The following is a 16,276-nucleotide window of genomic DNA, read 5'->3' as shown; positions in this document are numbered from 1 at the left end:
TCTCCAAGATTCCTTGGTCAAGGGTAGGTGGGGAGAGTCTATAGATCCCAGGTTAAGAACCCCATCTTTGAGATTTCCTTTTCAGATCCATTTCTGATGCCATTTTTGGTTTGAATTTGTTCTCGTTGCCCTCCCTTTAATTCCATAATACCAGAGAATGGAATTGTGCCCTTCCCAGATCTTTAGATCCTTCCTCTTACCTGGCTTAAAGAGATTATTTTTATGAAAGCATGAAATCATAGATTGAGAGATGAAAGTGACCTGCGAGATCATTTCATTCGAGGGTTCTTAACCTGCAATCTATGCATTTAAAATTTAAAAAAAAAATGAGTAAGCAAATAAAATATAAATTGTAGTCATGTGTTTTATATTTAATAGTTAAATGTATTACTAAAATAGTTTTTTACATCTTAAATTTATATTTCATTTAAAGTTTATTTTTTATTTTATTTTTAATATCGAATTATAGTTTGTGTAAATATGTACATGCATATGTAAATATATAAAAACATATTGATATGCATGTGTATGTGCCCACACGTGCACATATGTACATATGCATGCATGTATTTATGTATATAGCTGTGTTTCAATATCTTTTTTTTTTGTCAACCTATGGGTTTTGTCCATTAAAAAAAATATGATTCTGAGAAGGGGTCTATAGACTTCACCCAACTGCTTCCAAAGGGGACCATGATGCCCCCCAAAAGTCTAGAAGCCCTACTCTAGCTACCCCAATGCCCTTGTCTTGAAGCTCCAGTCAAGAGGCCCAAAAGGGCCACTGGTTTTTCCCAGATAGCCCAACCAGGGATGCACAGAAGCAGGAATTGAGACCAGAACCTCTGACTTTAGAGTCAGTGATTTTTCATCGACCCTCTTGCTCTTGGAAAAGGAAGGAACTGGAGTGCTAGTTCCTTTTTCTGATAGATTCCTTTCTCCTTCCTATTACTCTATACCTTCTCAGAAAATACACTAGATTTTTATCCAAATTGACAGAAGGGAGGATACCCCAATTTAATAAGTCTGCAATTCAGATTGCTTGGAAGGAAATGCAAGTTTGCCACTGGAGAGCCCATGGAATAATGCCAAGCAATGGCATATGTGCTGCCAAATGAAGATCCTCTGGGCCTGCTTTCTTATGCAGTTAAGAATCCATTTTCATTAGCATATCTCTCTTGAGGAGTCATTGCTAAAGTGCCTGAACCCAGCGATCTAATCTCTTCAGTAGCTGACATCTCTTCTCTGCATCCACTCTTATTTATGGCAGCTGTAGCACAGTGCCTGGCACACAGTAGGTGTTTAATGATTGCTTGTTGAACAAATGACTCACTTGCCATGATTTCTCCCACTCCTGATCTCCTCTACAGGGATAAATTAGAAGCAGGCTGGCTTTTCATTGTGGGAGGGTGCACCACTGCTGCGTTCAACACCGGATCTCTCTAGCAATAGAACCCCCCCCCCCCCCCGGGTCCAAACTGGGCTCGAGCTTCACTTCATTCATAAAACCAACTTGACTTTTTTGGAAGTCTTCTTTGGAAGGAAACAATGAAGGATGATGGCCATGCCATGTGATTTCATCTCTACTAACTCATCTATTCACCAAAAATAACTACTGAACATCTCCTGTATGCCAGATGGTTGGGTGGGCAGGTGAAGCTTAAGGAGACAGAGCAGCCCAGCCCCTGCCCTCACCAACCTTGTAAATTAAAACTGTAGTTGAAACGTCACCTTCTAGGATTATAAACTGAGAGTTGGCGAGCTCTCTGAGGCCGTTGTGTCTAACCATCTCCTTTTTCCGATGAGGCACCGAGCGCCATAGAGCTGAAGGGACTTGTCTTGGATCTCCCAGCTTCCAAGCGTCTGAAGGGGATTTCAACCCAGATTTTTCTTAGTCTAGATCAGGCACGCTTTCTCCCAATACTGCCAGGCCCTAGAGGGAGTGAGGATGACTGGCCTGATGTGGGACTTCAGAGAGTCTGATTTTACATTACTTGACATTTATATCTTTATTACTTCTTTGGAAAGTCATACGGCTCATCCACTCTGACAAATCCCTCAAACAGGTCATGATGAACACTCCAAAAAGAGATCCCTGAAAGGCAGCTCTTCAGCATGTGTCCCTGGATGCTCTTTCAGGGGACTTTTCCCTTCCGGAGCGGATTGTCAGATCTCTTCTTTTCCTTTGGGACACTTTGCAGCTTCCTTTCATCTCTTTGAGTAGCTGGTGGCTAGGCTGTGTGGGCAGATGGTCCGTTTTGTTGCTACCCCTCTGCAAAGTGTTCATTTCAGGATTCTCACTGTGATGTCTGTACTTCTGGGGAAAGTGAGACTTCTACCAGTACTCTTGAGAACAGGGCAAGTTGAGGAATAGACTTCTTAAGCCAGAACATGGGTCCTGGCATGTAACCGTGCCCATTCTGGAAAGAGGATTACAGAGCGTTTGACGAGCAACCCCCATGAGATGGATTAACCCCAAGGGTTTGGTGACAGAAAATGATCAGAAGCTTTGACAGAGAAATCGAGTTGCCCAACCCCTTTCCCTTGGTATTTTTTTTCCTGACCAAAAGGAGGCTTTTACTTGTCAGAGAAACACTGACATTTCAGACAGTCACTGCAGAAGCACTGAGCTCTGCATTAATGAGTTTTTAGGGAGGGGGAATCTAGGGACTAATTTACACCATTGAGACTAGACCCCAGAGCAAAAAGAAGAGACTCTTTTATTATTCCAAATCTCTCTCAGTTGTTAGACTTGTTTTCAGAAGATGCTGTCCAAGGATGATGGCATCATGCTCAAGTCAAGATGACAGGAAGGACCCAGTTGTGGCTGTAGAGACTTTGGGGGGAAACTAAAAGGATCATGATATATTTCTGTCTAGTGCTGCCAAAATGAACATTAATAATAACTCTCCTTTGGTTAGCATTTTGAAGTCTGTCAGACCCCTTACAGATAATACCTTATTTGAGCCTTTTAGAGCCTAGTGACAATAATTAAAAGAGATCATAGAAGATTGGAATCAAACTGGGTGAGAACTTGGAAAGCCTCTAGTCCAAACCATTGCTTTTATAGGTAAACTCATTCATTCATTTTTAAACCCTTGCCTTCTGTCTAGAAGAAATACCAAGTATCAATTCCAAGGCAGAAAAGCAATAAAGGCTAGTCATTTGGGATTATGTGACTTCCCCAACGTCCCAAAGCTAGGAAGTGTCTGAGGCCATCTTTGAACCTGCGACCTCCTGTCTCTATAGTTGCTTCACTATCTACTCAGCCACTAAGCTGTCCAAGTAAATGTTTTCTCATTTACTCATTCATTCATTTATTCCAATCCCTCTTAGAGTCAACATACATTTCCTAAGTTCTTCTCCTGTGCCAGATGCTGGCTATGTGAAACTGAATACCAGCAAAGGCAAAAAGCAATTCCTGTCCTCAAGGAGCTAATACTCTAGTGGAGGACAGATCATGTAAACAATAAGCTTTATATCCAGATGGGATGGAGCTGAGGTTTGGAGGAAGCCAGGATAGTGGCTCAGGTGATGGGACAGAAGGTATTCTAGGCATTTGCCAGTACAAAGGGTCACAACCTCTCAGTGATAGCTACAAGAGAAAATATATGGCTCACCTAGGATTATTACAAAGGTTTCTTTCCATAGTCGTGGAATCATCGACTTTTTGAGTAGGAGGAGTCTAACCCCTTTATTTCATAGAGCAGGAAACTGAGGCACAGGAAGGGTGAATGCTACACAAGGGTGTATAGGAAGTAAGTCGGACAAGATTCAAACTCAGATCCTTTGGCTCCATCCAGGTCCAGCTCTCTAGCTACTGGGCTCTACCTGTCTCTTTTCTTCATCAGAGTTTCTTCTTTGGGAAGTGTCCAGGTACCAGTGGTGGCAGGCCTGCTTACCTCCTGATCATAGAATCTCCCGTGATCTACGCCCTAGATTTTATCCTTATCCAGCTATCAGCTCTTATGGAAAGAATTGAGATTTTCCAAGTGATTTTGATATCGAGCCTATCCACCTCTTCCTGGCACCCAGAACAGGGTTATTTTATTATTATTTATTATTTTCACTTAATTTTTACTTATAGCTTCAAATTTTCTCCCTTTCTCCCTCTCTCTTTTCCCTACAATGGAGAAGGCAAGAAATGTGATACCCATTATACATCTGAAGCCATGCAAAACATATTTCCACATTAGTCATATACTGAAAAAAAAAATTAAGATAAGAGATACCTGAACCTATACTCTGAGACCATCAGTTCTCTCTCTCTGGAGGTGGATAATATTTTACATCATGAGTCCTTTGCAGCTGTTTTGGGTCATTGTGTTGATTAGAGTTAAGTTTTTCAGAGCTGATTATCCTTACAATATTTCTGTCCTTCTCGTTCATCAGTTCATATAAATCTTCACAGGTTTCTCTTAAACCACCCCTTCCTAATTTCTTAAATCACAATAGTATCCCATTGCATTCATATGACATAGCTTTTTTAGCTATTCCCTAGTTAATTGTTGAGCGTCCCTCAGTTTCCAATTCTTTGCCATACATATACACATATGAATATGCATATATATGTATTTCTCTCTCTACACACACATATGTATATGTCCTTTTCCTCAGAACTAGGTTCTGAAGCCCCAATTCCCAGAGGACAGAACTGTCCCATTTCAGCCCAACTTGGTTCCTCTTTTTATCCTTTGGGAAACGTTTGTTCCATCATTCAAGTGATCAGTGTGTGTTCCATCCATTCCCCATCCAGAAAGGGAGCCCAAGTTAAGAACCTCATCCTGACCTCACTGGCCAGTCCCTTCTCTTATCATTGGATATTCTTCTTCAATGGATACCCAGAGGGAGTGTGACCTGGCCTCCATCCCTACTAACTACCGTGGTCTTTTCTCTCTCAGTTGTGACAGATGAGACTCTGAGCTTCATTCAGAAAAGCAGACGGCTGCTGGTTGTCCTGAGTCCAAACTACATCCTCCAGGGGACCCAGAGCCTCCTGGAGCTCAAAGCTGGCTTAGAAAGCATGGCCTCTAGGGGCAGCGTCCAAGTCATTTTAGTGCAGTACAAAGCTGTCAAGGAGACCAAGGTGAAGGAGCTGAAGCGGGCCCAGACTGCACTCACAGTCATTAAGTGGAAAGGGGAGAAGTCCAAGTACCCTCAGGGCAGGTTCTGGAAGCAGCTGCAGGTGGCTATGCCTGTGAAGAAGAGGCCTAGTTGGTCCAGCAGTGAGGAACATGGCCTCTCCTATTCTTCCTTAAAAAATGTCTGAAGGCAAAAGGATTGGGGAAAATCTCACTGTGGTGAGAGATCGCCCCTGGTTTTCCTTCTCCTTTAGGTTGGACAAAGGAACAATTTTCTACAAGAGCATTTCAGGGAGTCCAGTCCCCCACCTTCATCCCTCCAGCAAATAGAAGATAGAGGAATGTGGTTTATTTAGGCTGGGTTGCTGGGAGTAGATACTTTGTCCCCTGAAGATACTGCCAAGTCTTTGGAAGCCTTCATAAGTGGCGGGCATGTAATCACCCACAAACAGTGTCTAGGAAAGTCTCTGGCTGGCAGGGGAACTGCATCTGGGCTTTCCAGCCCAACTCAAATTTATTTTCAATATATCAATTTATTCCATCTCCCTGAGGCAAACTCTGCCTAGCCTGACCCCTTTTTAAAACAGGGTCTGAGACACAGAGCTGGGAGAATGAGTATCCTGCTTGTTTCTTTCCTAATTTTTTTGTTCCTAATCCTTCAAGAGGAGACTAGGACTCTTGGGCTCTGAAAGAGCATTCAGTGCCTTTTAGCTTTTGCCTTATGATACGTCACCCAACACAAATCGCACTAACCTAGCGCCTTTAAAAAGTCAGAACCATGAATCTTGCATGGCTGGCAATGTTATTTCCTCTTGCTGCTGGTAAGGGGTGGACACAAATGTCTCAGACCCCACCAGCCACAGGCAAGGATAGATCTAGAAACAGCAGTCATGGCTTTGTGGCTCCCATGCCTAATGGTGCTTTCTGGTTTGCAACAATCTCCCCTTACATTTTCTCACCGGAGCCTCATAGCTCCTCTGTTAGTTGGTATTGCAGACATTAATATGCTCATATTATCAGGTAAAGTGGGGTAGAACCAGGACGAGAACTCCTCAAGATGCCAACTTTAGGTCTGGTGTTTTCCCCCTTATGCTTACTGACTTCTTAGGGATGCACTAATAACTGTATTTTTATTCTTTTTGTTATTAGTAAAGTTAAGGCCAATGACTTCCAGGTACATACCCTGATCCTACCTATAGGATCCCTTATATCCTACTAGGAATCTACTATGGATTCTGGGAATCCAGGATCTAGGCGGATTGATTTCTGTCTAGGGGGAAAAATAGCAAACAAAAATACCTCTCCCCATGGCCTTGGGTAAGGTGACCAAGCCTAAAGGACATCTTTTCAAGGGATTCTCTGATTCCTCATATACAGCCCCCAAATGGTAGACCTGTTGTCCACTTGGAGGGAAGTAGCCTTCCTTCCTTTAGCCAGTGTCTTCCAGCTCAAGGTGCCTTTGGAAAGCCACTGGTGAGGAAACGGACATTTCATGGAAAATGAAATATCTGAAAGTCAACAAGAAATCAAAAATAAAGTTCCCACTTAGTTATGTCTGTGGATCTACACATACGCACACACATGCACACATGCACACACATGTGTCCACATGTACCCAGAGTACCTTTACTAGAACATGGGAAAATAGAGTAATAACTATATGTATGTATGTATGTATATGGATATATGTATTTATGTGTGTATATGTATATATGTATATACCCACACACATATATATGTACTTTGCTCCCCATGAGTTAAATATTACAAGTAGAGTTATCTCCAGTAAAAGGAAATGTTTGGCTAAGGAGCTTTGGCACGGTCCCATGGGCAGTAAGGGGGAGATCTGGGATTGCAAGTGAGGTTCTGCACTCCCAAATTCAGCATGGATGAATCAGAGGTGAAGGAGCTTCTAGGCAATTTTGGCAAAATGGAATAATTTGTATTTTTTGACTTCTTCTCCTCATTTGATGGGTCAGGGTCCCCCATCACTGCATTACTGGTGTGCAGATGCATAATCTTTGATTCAATGACTTGGGCCATACATAGGACTCCTGTGGCCATCAGTGAGGATCCTGTCAGCCAACTAGCCGCTCTCCGTGTCACCAGTGCTGAATTTGTGCTTGGTTCAGGTGAAAGGAAAACCAACATCCCCCGTCCTAGAACTAACTGCTCCTCAGTGACCAGGAGGGGTGTCTGTCAGAGGTGCTTCTCGTAGTATTGTTGACTGAAGGGAACCAGCTCGATTCTTTATGTAAAGAGTGAAAAGCAATTCCCCATGAAGTAGCCTGCTTCGATATTCCAGGTGTCCTGCCCTCCCTGGCCTTTTGCAGAATGGCCTAAAAAGACTCCCCAACAGGGCGTGGAGGTTTCTAAGTTCCATAGACTGACTTATGTTAATTAATTTAGCTAATTAGTTTTTTAAAAATATTTTACTTTGAGGAAAGTCTCATCACTTCAGACACATTAAAACTCGTGCCTTTAAATGTTGGCCTTGTTTTTGTTTTTGTTTGTTTCCTTTGCTGATACTGCTTTGATGGGGGAGGGTAGATGGGGTCTATGTATGCCATCACAGCCCCATTAGAGACTCTACTGATGAAAAGCCAGGTTCATTGTCATCTGGAGCTTACCCAGTTCCACTAAGGACAGGGCCTGGTGGAGCCTCTATTGAGCTTCCCTATGGAACTTAGGGATAGAAAAAAAATCATTAGGCCTGAAAGTCTATGAAAACTGCTTCCTCCCTGGTGAATACTTTGTCCTTCTTAGGCTCCCCAGCGTATTGGAAGGCAAATGACTTCCAACTGCTTTTTGACATGTTGAGCTTTTTCTCAGTTGATTCTGACCCTCCGATCAAATTTGTCCCAATGCAGGATCTTAAGTCTTGCTGCTACCATGAAAGAAATATGAGGAGTTTGGAGTCTTTCTGCCCTAAAGAGAGACAGACCGACAGTCAGGAAAAGTAGATGAGATTTTGTTCGTTAGAAGGGGCAGGGAGAGATAGAGGAGAGTAATGAGCCTGAAAAGGACTTTTGTTTGAAAGGGTAAAGTTTTTCTGAATCCAAAAGGAGCCAGAACACTAGAAAAGCTACAGCTGGCCAGTAGGATAGAAGGGAACTATCATCCCGTTTATAACTTAGCTGGAGTTTACGAAACCGAAACCTAATCTGAAAGGCAGGCTATCAGTTTCACTTGTTCATTGGATATTTTCTTTCCATGTGTTTTCATATTTCGAGGTTTTTTTCAAAATCTCAGTATTTTTGTATTTTTTTCTGTTTGTTTTGTAAATTTGCTTATTTTTAAAATAAACCATTTATTTTCCATTTTGAATTTTACTTTGTGCATATTTATTTTTTTAAGTTGTCTTTGGGGTTTTAGGCACCAAGGTGAGATGAATCCTTCATGATAACACGTGATTTGTGAGACAGAGGGGAAAAAAAAAAGTTGGGGGAGTCTTTTGCCCCTGAGGAGTCTCTGTGAACAAGTTGAGACTTGGTCCTCCTTAAGAACAGATATCCCTTGGGAGCAAAAAACAGTGTAAGAGGAATCAAGAAATGGCAAACCCAAAATGCCAGGGCAGCTGGTTCATTTCATGAACTGTGAAAAAGTCCACCGTAAGTTGTCCAGCCTCCTTCCCTGTCGAACTTACCTAGCCTCATGCCCTACTCACTCTATGTCCAAAATGCATAAACTAGTCAGAATAGTAATAAGAGGGGGAGAAAGAGAGAGATCAAGGAAGACCATCCCACCTGCTCATTTAGCAAATGACTCTTGGAAGTTGTTGTTGAAATCCATTACTGTTTATTCGTGGTGGGAGGACTTGAACTCAGATCTTCTGATTCTACAGGAAATGCTGTATTGAGGACAATACTCCTCACCTCCCTTTAAAAGCCTGCCTCCTACATCCACCATGGTGTGATGTTGAGATTTAGGCTCTGATCTTGAAAGCACTCTATTCCAACCCATTTATTTTACAGATGAGGGAATGCATACCAAGACTAAGGTAGTGGTTTAACCAAAGTCAACCAGTTAGGAAGCAACGCAGATGGGATTCGAAATCATTGTCTAAGATCTAGAATATCTAAAGTAAAGAGTGGTGGAGTACCCTGTTCTCTATGGTGCTGATTACAATCCTTTCACCCCAGCCCATTATTTTCCTTCCATCCTCCCATTCCTGACTGCTCCACCTGTTTTTGGTTTCATACCACTCATTCTCCATGTGTCCAACTCTGGAGCTCCCAAGCAGTCCCAAGGATGAGGCAAAAAAGGTAGAAGTGACTCAGAAGCATTTTCATTTCCACCAGATGCACTTGTCTGAATAAGAAGATTTAAAAAGAAAACCTGTCATTCTGTAACAAATCCAATAAAAAAAGGATTTTAGCTCTCCATCCAAATTGTACCTCGTATCCAGGTAAACATTCTGCCAGATAATCCCCACTTCAACCCCATCAATATTCTCTGTTCATTCAACATTAAAACATTAGACAGAGATTTAAGGTTGCTATCTTTTATACGGCTCGCCTGGATAGCAACCAAGAGGATGTAACTAGAGTAATCTCCATGGTAACCTCCTGAAAGACTAGGGATGGTAGAGAGGGACACTACAGGATGATGACAAATAGTATCCTCAATGAGGAATTGGCATCTCTAGGGAAGGTTAGGAGCTTAAATGCAGGAATCAAGTCTTGCTTCTCTGATACTTATTTGAAACACACACACACACACACACACACACACACACACACACACACACACACACACACACACACTTAAACCATAAATGACATTTTCCCTGTTTGATTACTCAACTAATTCACAAGCTTTGGCTCCAGCTAACTTTTGACTGTTTCCAAAATATCAAATTTGCTTTCAAAGATTACTATTGGAGTTTGGGAAAGACTCCAAGGATCACTGCAGGAAATAGTTAAAGAGGAAACCCAATTAGTTTTCAATAAAAAGCAACCTGGAATAATTGTATAGAGGCTACTCAGAAGGTGAAAAGATCTTTTGATAGCTATATACAAATATGTTTGTTTAGAAAATCTGACTTACTAGATTTCATCCAATATGGGACATGAAAATATTTTTTTCCCTTGATGGAAACCATCATAACACATTCACCAAATGGGCCATTAGTCAATCCATTGGTAAACATTTAGTAAGTGCCTATTATGTGCTGGAATTCTGCTAAGCAGTGGGGTATAAAGAAAGTCCAAAGATGCTCTTTGATCTGAAGGAGTTCCTGGTCTAATGGAGAACACAAAATGCAAATAACAATATGTGATGTACAAGATAAATTAGAAATAACCCACTGAGGAAAGGTACAAGCATTCAGGGAGATTGGCAAGGGTTTCCCATAGAAGGTGAGACTTGAGGTTGGACATGAAGGAAGCCAAGTAATAGAGATAAGGAAGGGAAGTGTTCTGGGCACGGGGGATAACTAGAAAAAAATCACTCAACATAGGGAAATGGAGTGTCTTGTGTGACGAACAACAATAAAGTTGGTGTCATTTGGGGGCAGCTGGGTAGCTCAGTGGATTAAGAGCCAGGCCTAGAGATGGGAGGTCCTGGGTTCAAATCTGGACTCAGACACTTCCGAGCTGTGTGACCCTGGGCAAGTCACTTGACCCCCATTGCCCACCCTTACCACTCTTCTGCCTTGGAACCAACACACAGTATTGACTCTAAGACGGAAGGCAAGGGTTTAAAAAAAAAGTTGGTGTCATTGGATCACACAGTACATAGTGGTGGGGAGAGGAAGTAAGGTATAAAGACTAGAAAGAATTTTTTGAGGTGGGGCTCAGGGCAACAAAAGGCTTTGAGTGCCAAACATAGGATCTTATATTTCATTCAAGAAGGGATAAGAAGTTGCTGGAATTTACTGAGTAGGGAAAGAACATGAGCCAATCTGAATTTTATTAAGATCACTTTGGACAGTTACAATAGTCTGGGTTTGAGGAGATGAGGACTAGGGTGGTTTGAAATGTTGGAGGGGAGAAGGGAGTATAACTGAGGGATATTACCTCAGAAAAAAGAAATGAAAGGGCTTGGCATATGGTGGTAGGGTAAGAGAATGAGGAGTTGAGCATGACACCTGGATTGTGAGCCCCACTTGCTAGTCCAAATAAATTTTGAAAGATAGAGGAAGTCAGTAGGGAAAAAAAGATTTTGAAGGCAAGGGGAATTTTAGGCTGCTCTGGTAGGATATTCTAAAAATGCTTACTGAGCTATTATTCTCCCCACCCCAATTATGGTTATAACCAACCAACAGGTCTTTTGCTGAGCATGCATCTATTTAGCTGTCGTTAAAGATTCATGATCACTCCATTAATTGGAGAGCATTAATTTGATGAGCCACCTAGCTCTATTAAATCCCCGTCAGCTTTCTTGTGATCCAATTACCTGTAACTCATCAGCTTTCATTTATAGGCATATAAAATATGAGACTGAGGTCATTCCTTTCACCAAAAGCAACTCAAATGGCAGCTTTGGGGTTGAAGGAACATTCACCAGGATTGCTTTTTAAAGTGCTCCATGTTTTTCTTTAATACCTTGGAAGGGATGACTTTAATTGGAAAAGTACAGTGTATTTTCTAAACGCTAGGCTAGTAGTGCTTACTATTTGGGTCCACACTAAAATAAGTAATTGTACTTGACATTTATATGGTTCTTTACAATTGCCAAAATGCTTTGTGAGCATTATCTCACTTGAGGACAGCACTGACTCTGAGAGGTGGGCACTGCAAGTATGGTTATTATCTGCTGAAGAGACAGATGAATCCACATTCAGATGCTGCAATATAAATGATGCAGGGACAGTAAGTGACTAGCCTGTGGTCCCCTGAATACCATGTATCTGAGGGAGGATTCAATTCCAGAATTACACAAACTCCAAACCCAGCACTAATCTACTATAGAACTTGGTTTCATTTAGAATCAGGTTTATTATTCTCTCACAGCAGCTAGGTGGCATAGTAGATAGAATGTCAGGCCTGAAATGAGGAAGATTTGAGTTCAAATTTAGCCTCTGATGCTTATTAGCTATGTGTCCCTGGGCAAGTCATTTAACTCTGTTTGACTCAGTTTCTTCATCTGTAAAATAAATTGAAGAAGGATATGGCAAACCACTCCAGAGACTCTATCAAGTGAACCTAAACAGGATTGCAAAAAGTCAGAAATGACTGAAACAAACGAAAAGCAACAACAATTCTTTCTAGAGAGCTTAGCTTTATTGATACAAATTTACCAGGGAAAATATTGTGAGAGTTGGGACTCAGTCTGTAGAATTATGATTTCTGATCCTCTAGCCCCATATATTGACGTAATGATAGTTCTACAAATAGGCTGGAAGCTAAGTTGATCCTTGTAACCTGTCCTTAAAAGACATGGAATATTGGATCTATCTATCTATCTATCTATCTATCTATCTATCTATCTATCTATCTATCTATCTATCTGTCTGTCTGTCTATCCATCCATCCATCTATCCATCCACCAATCCATATATCTATCTATCTATCTATCTATCTATCTATCTATCTATCCATCCATCCATCCACCCATCCATCCATCAATCCATATATCTATCTATCTATCATCTATCTATCCATCAATCAATCTATCTATCTATCTATCCATCCATCCATCCATCTATCTATCCATCCATCAATCCATATATCTGTCTATCGTCTATCTATCTATCATCTATCTATCCATCTATCTATCTATCTATCTATCTATCTCAATGGATAGATTTTAATATGTAGGGATAGACATATGTACACACACATTTATAAGTATGTATATATACAACCAAATATAAAATACATGTACACACTTGCATAAATGACTCTAAGAGCTACCGCTATAAAACCTGGGTGGATATCCATTGCACACAAATCTCAAATATATGAACATATATACAAATATATTGGATATCTGTTGTAGCTTTTACATCAGCTTCATTTCAGTGGTCCCTCACCTCTTTCTATGGATCTCTTCATTATAACTCAGAATTAAAAAAAAAAACAACAACAACAACAACAATGAGAGAAAACATGTTTTAGGAAGAAAAGGCAGGTATCTGATCTTTCTGAAGATGTATTGAAATTCCATAAGCTCCATCCTTTACCTCTATAAGGAAAAGGCTTTGTGTTTCCTTAACTCTTTCCAAAGCCCAATTCTGGCATTGTGGTTTTGTGCATCCTTCGGCTAGTCTGCTCTCTCTCCCTCGTTCTCTCTTTTCTTTTCTGCCTTTCTCATCTAGACACAGTAGAAGCTGTTTTTGACTTCATTCAGAGAAGCCGGAGAATGATTGTGGTCCTCAGCCCTGACTACCTGACTGAGAAGAGCATTAGCCTGTTGGAGTTTAAGCTGGGGGTGCTTTGCCAGAATTCCATCGCGACCCAGCTGGTGGTGGTGGAGTACCGGCCCCTGGAGCAGCCACACCCAAGCATCCTCCAGCTGAAAGATTCTGTCTCCTTTGTCAGCTGGGAGGGGGAGAGGTCCAAACGATCAGGCTCCAAATTCTGGAAGGCCTTGCGCTTGGCTTTGCCTCTGAGGAGCCTGAGTGCTGGCTCTGGCTGGAATGAAAGCTGCTCTTCCCAATCCGATATAAGCCTTGACCATATCCAGAGAAGGAGGGGCCGATTGAAAGTACCACAAGAGTTCCTGGGTTCAAGGAGAGCTACAGGGGCAGGTCCACCCACTCCAGGGGCAGCAGCCAAGCACCAAGGCAAGCCCTCAGTGGCTTGTCGGTGTTGTGTCACCTATTGCAAAGGAGAGAAACCACTCAGGAACAAGAACCGAGCAGATGCTCCCATTCAGCCCCAGTGGGAGACTCACCTTTGCAAACCTGTCCCCCAGCAGGTGGGAACTCATTGGGTTCAAAATGGTAACAGATCGAGCACACCGGCTCCCCAGATCTCAGCTCTTGCCCTCCATCATTTCACAGATCTGTCCAATAACAACGACTTCTATGTCCTCTGATCCCAAAGTGCCCTGGGTGCAGTTCTCCTTATTTGTCCCATTTATATGATGAACCAGTGGGAAAAGTGAGCATTTGGAACCACAGAGTGGGCCGGTCAATGGTGTCCTTATAATTGCTACAACATCTCATTTGTTCTGAGCAGACAGAAGCCCTGAAGGGCCTCAATTCATTCCCAATAACTTCAAAAGACCTTATAGATTTTGGTTGGCATAAGAGGCTTGTTTGGAGCATAACACTTTTGGTCCTACCCTACTGCTCCCAACGTACAGCCTGAGAAAATCATTTAAATTGGTTTTTGTTGAGCCCTTTCTATAAACTCTGTGACATGAGTGGTTGGTTAGGTACTTTTAGGCTATCAAACATTCAGGATGTGGCTGTCTTGGAAGCGTGCCTATGGGAGAAACTGGTACCCAGCAGAGACTGTTTTATCCCATATAGAGGTTAAAGTACAGGGGGAGGGGAAACCTGGCAGCTCCTCATCCATTCTGCTCCCCCCTCCCTCAAAGTCCTAGAAGCTCAACATAGATTATCATAAAGTGACATATTTCTTCTTTTGCATATTCATGTTTCTTAGACTACCCAATGATCGTGTTAATAAAGTTATATTTTTATGGTCTTTAACTTGTCCAAAACGTATGACCTCACTCCTTCCTTCCCATTTGGAACTGTTTAAAATTCATGCCAGAGTTAATTTCCTTCTCTTCGGGGACTACTGAAAATCATGCCTTTCAGTAAAGTCCTGACCCAGTTCAGGACCCAGGATAGAGGAACATTCTGATTGAAACACCAGTACTTTGCACATTGAAAAGTTTAGGAACAGACCAGCACTGAAAAAGCCAGAGAATTTTTTTTAATTAAAAAGAATGGGAATTTATCTAAAAAATATACTCCAAGTTGGATCCTGGACATCCAAAGTGTCAGATTCAATATGATTCATGAAGGAACTTGTGATTTTCCCAAAGACAACCTAGACTGCCCAAATGCCTATGATGTAAGAATTCCACACAATCCAAAGTGCCTTTTCCCACAATACACTTGGTTTTGAATGGATGGATTCTATAGCATGGCATGGCATGCCTCTTGGTTCAAAGATTCTCACCTGTGAAATTGATGGCAATTTTATTTCTGGATATTTTTTCCTGTAACGAATTATGGATTTAGGATCCCTAAAAGGATTCTCTCAACTTGGAAGAATTATTTCGTGCTGACACAGTGTTTAAAAAATGTAAAATATGTTTTGAAAAAAATGAAAAAAAATAATTTTCTCCTTTCTATAAAATACTTCTGTTTGATATCAGAAAAGCAAATATGCAGGAGACCACAGGTAACAGAGCTATAGGAGGTTCAGGGGGACTCTCTACCTCTGCATGACTCACAGAGAGTGGAACAGCTTAAAGCTCTTACAAACCTGTGGTTGCTGACAGATTGTATGCATGACTAAGCCTTGGAGACTCACTTCTGAAGGTAATTTAGCTAAAGAAGTCATAGGCATGAGAATTCAACAACAACAAGCATTTAGTGCCCACTACCTGGAAGACAGTTTGTTAATGGTTGGGGACACAAATGTGAAAATGGGTGGGGGGAATCTGTCTTCAGTCAGCTTACATTCTAAAGGGATAGACAACACGTACATATATAAGAAAATGCCAAATAAGTTGAAAGAGGCAGATGATTAGCATGGAAAACCAAGAAATGTATGTATAGAAGAAGGTGATACAAGAAGGAAGCCGGGGCATAAGAGACAAAAGGAAGGAGCAAGAACATTCCAGGCATTGGACACAGCCTGGAAAAAGATGTAGAAAAAAAGAATGAAATGTCACATGCTCCCTTAATGGGAATAAAATTATGTATTAAAATTTAGTTATTGTCACACACTCATGGATTTGTGTGGAATAGTCAATAGTGTGCAATAGCTACAAACTTGGAAGAACAGATGGTAAGAAAAATAATCTCCACCTCACTGTGTATAGCTACAAAATCCCATTGTATGATGAAATGGTAAACTGGTTGTTCTAGTTCCAGTCATTGCGAAAGCATGAAAATAAGAAGAAACTCTACATCCCACCTTACCAGTTTAAACAGATATAATACCAGAGACAGAGACAAAGAGAGAAAGACATTGTGTGTGTGTGTGTGTGTGTGTGTGTGTGTGTGGTGTGTGTGTGTGTGTCTGTGTGTGTGTGTGTGTGTGTGTGAGAGAGAGAGAGAGAGA

The 16,276-nt window shown here is 41.5% G+C and overlaps 1 protein-coding gene across 1 annotated transcript in view; it reads left to right on the top strand.

The window, feature by feature from the left end:
- Window positions 1-14,063, top strand: part of LOC123242010 (interleukin 1 receptor accessory protein) — a 110,617-nt gene extending 96,554 nt beyond the window's left edge. The window contains exon 10 of the mRNA XM_044669505.1: window positions 13,342-14,063. Coding sequence (XP_044525440.1) covers window positions 13,342-14,063 — 722 coding nt within the window. The remainder of the gene's footprint in view (window positions 1-13,341) is intronic.
- The last annotated feature ends 2,213 nt before the right edge of the window (window positions 14,064-16,276 follow it).

This window comes from Gracilinanus agilis, chromosome 3 (genome assembly GCF_016433145.1).
Source record: "Gracilinanus agilis isolate LMUSP501 chromosome 3, AgileGrace, whole genome shotgun sequence".
In the NCBI taxonomy this organism is placed as follows: domain Eukaryota; kingdom Metazoa; phylum Chordata; class Mammalia; order Didelphimorphia; family Didelphidae; genus Gracilinanus; species Gracilinanus agilis.
The sequence above is the reverse complement of the archived record's forward strand: the minus strand, read 5'-3'. Positions and strand labels throughout refer to the sequence as shown.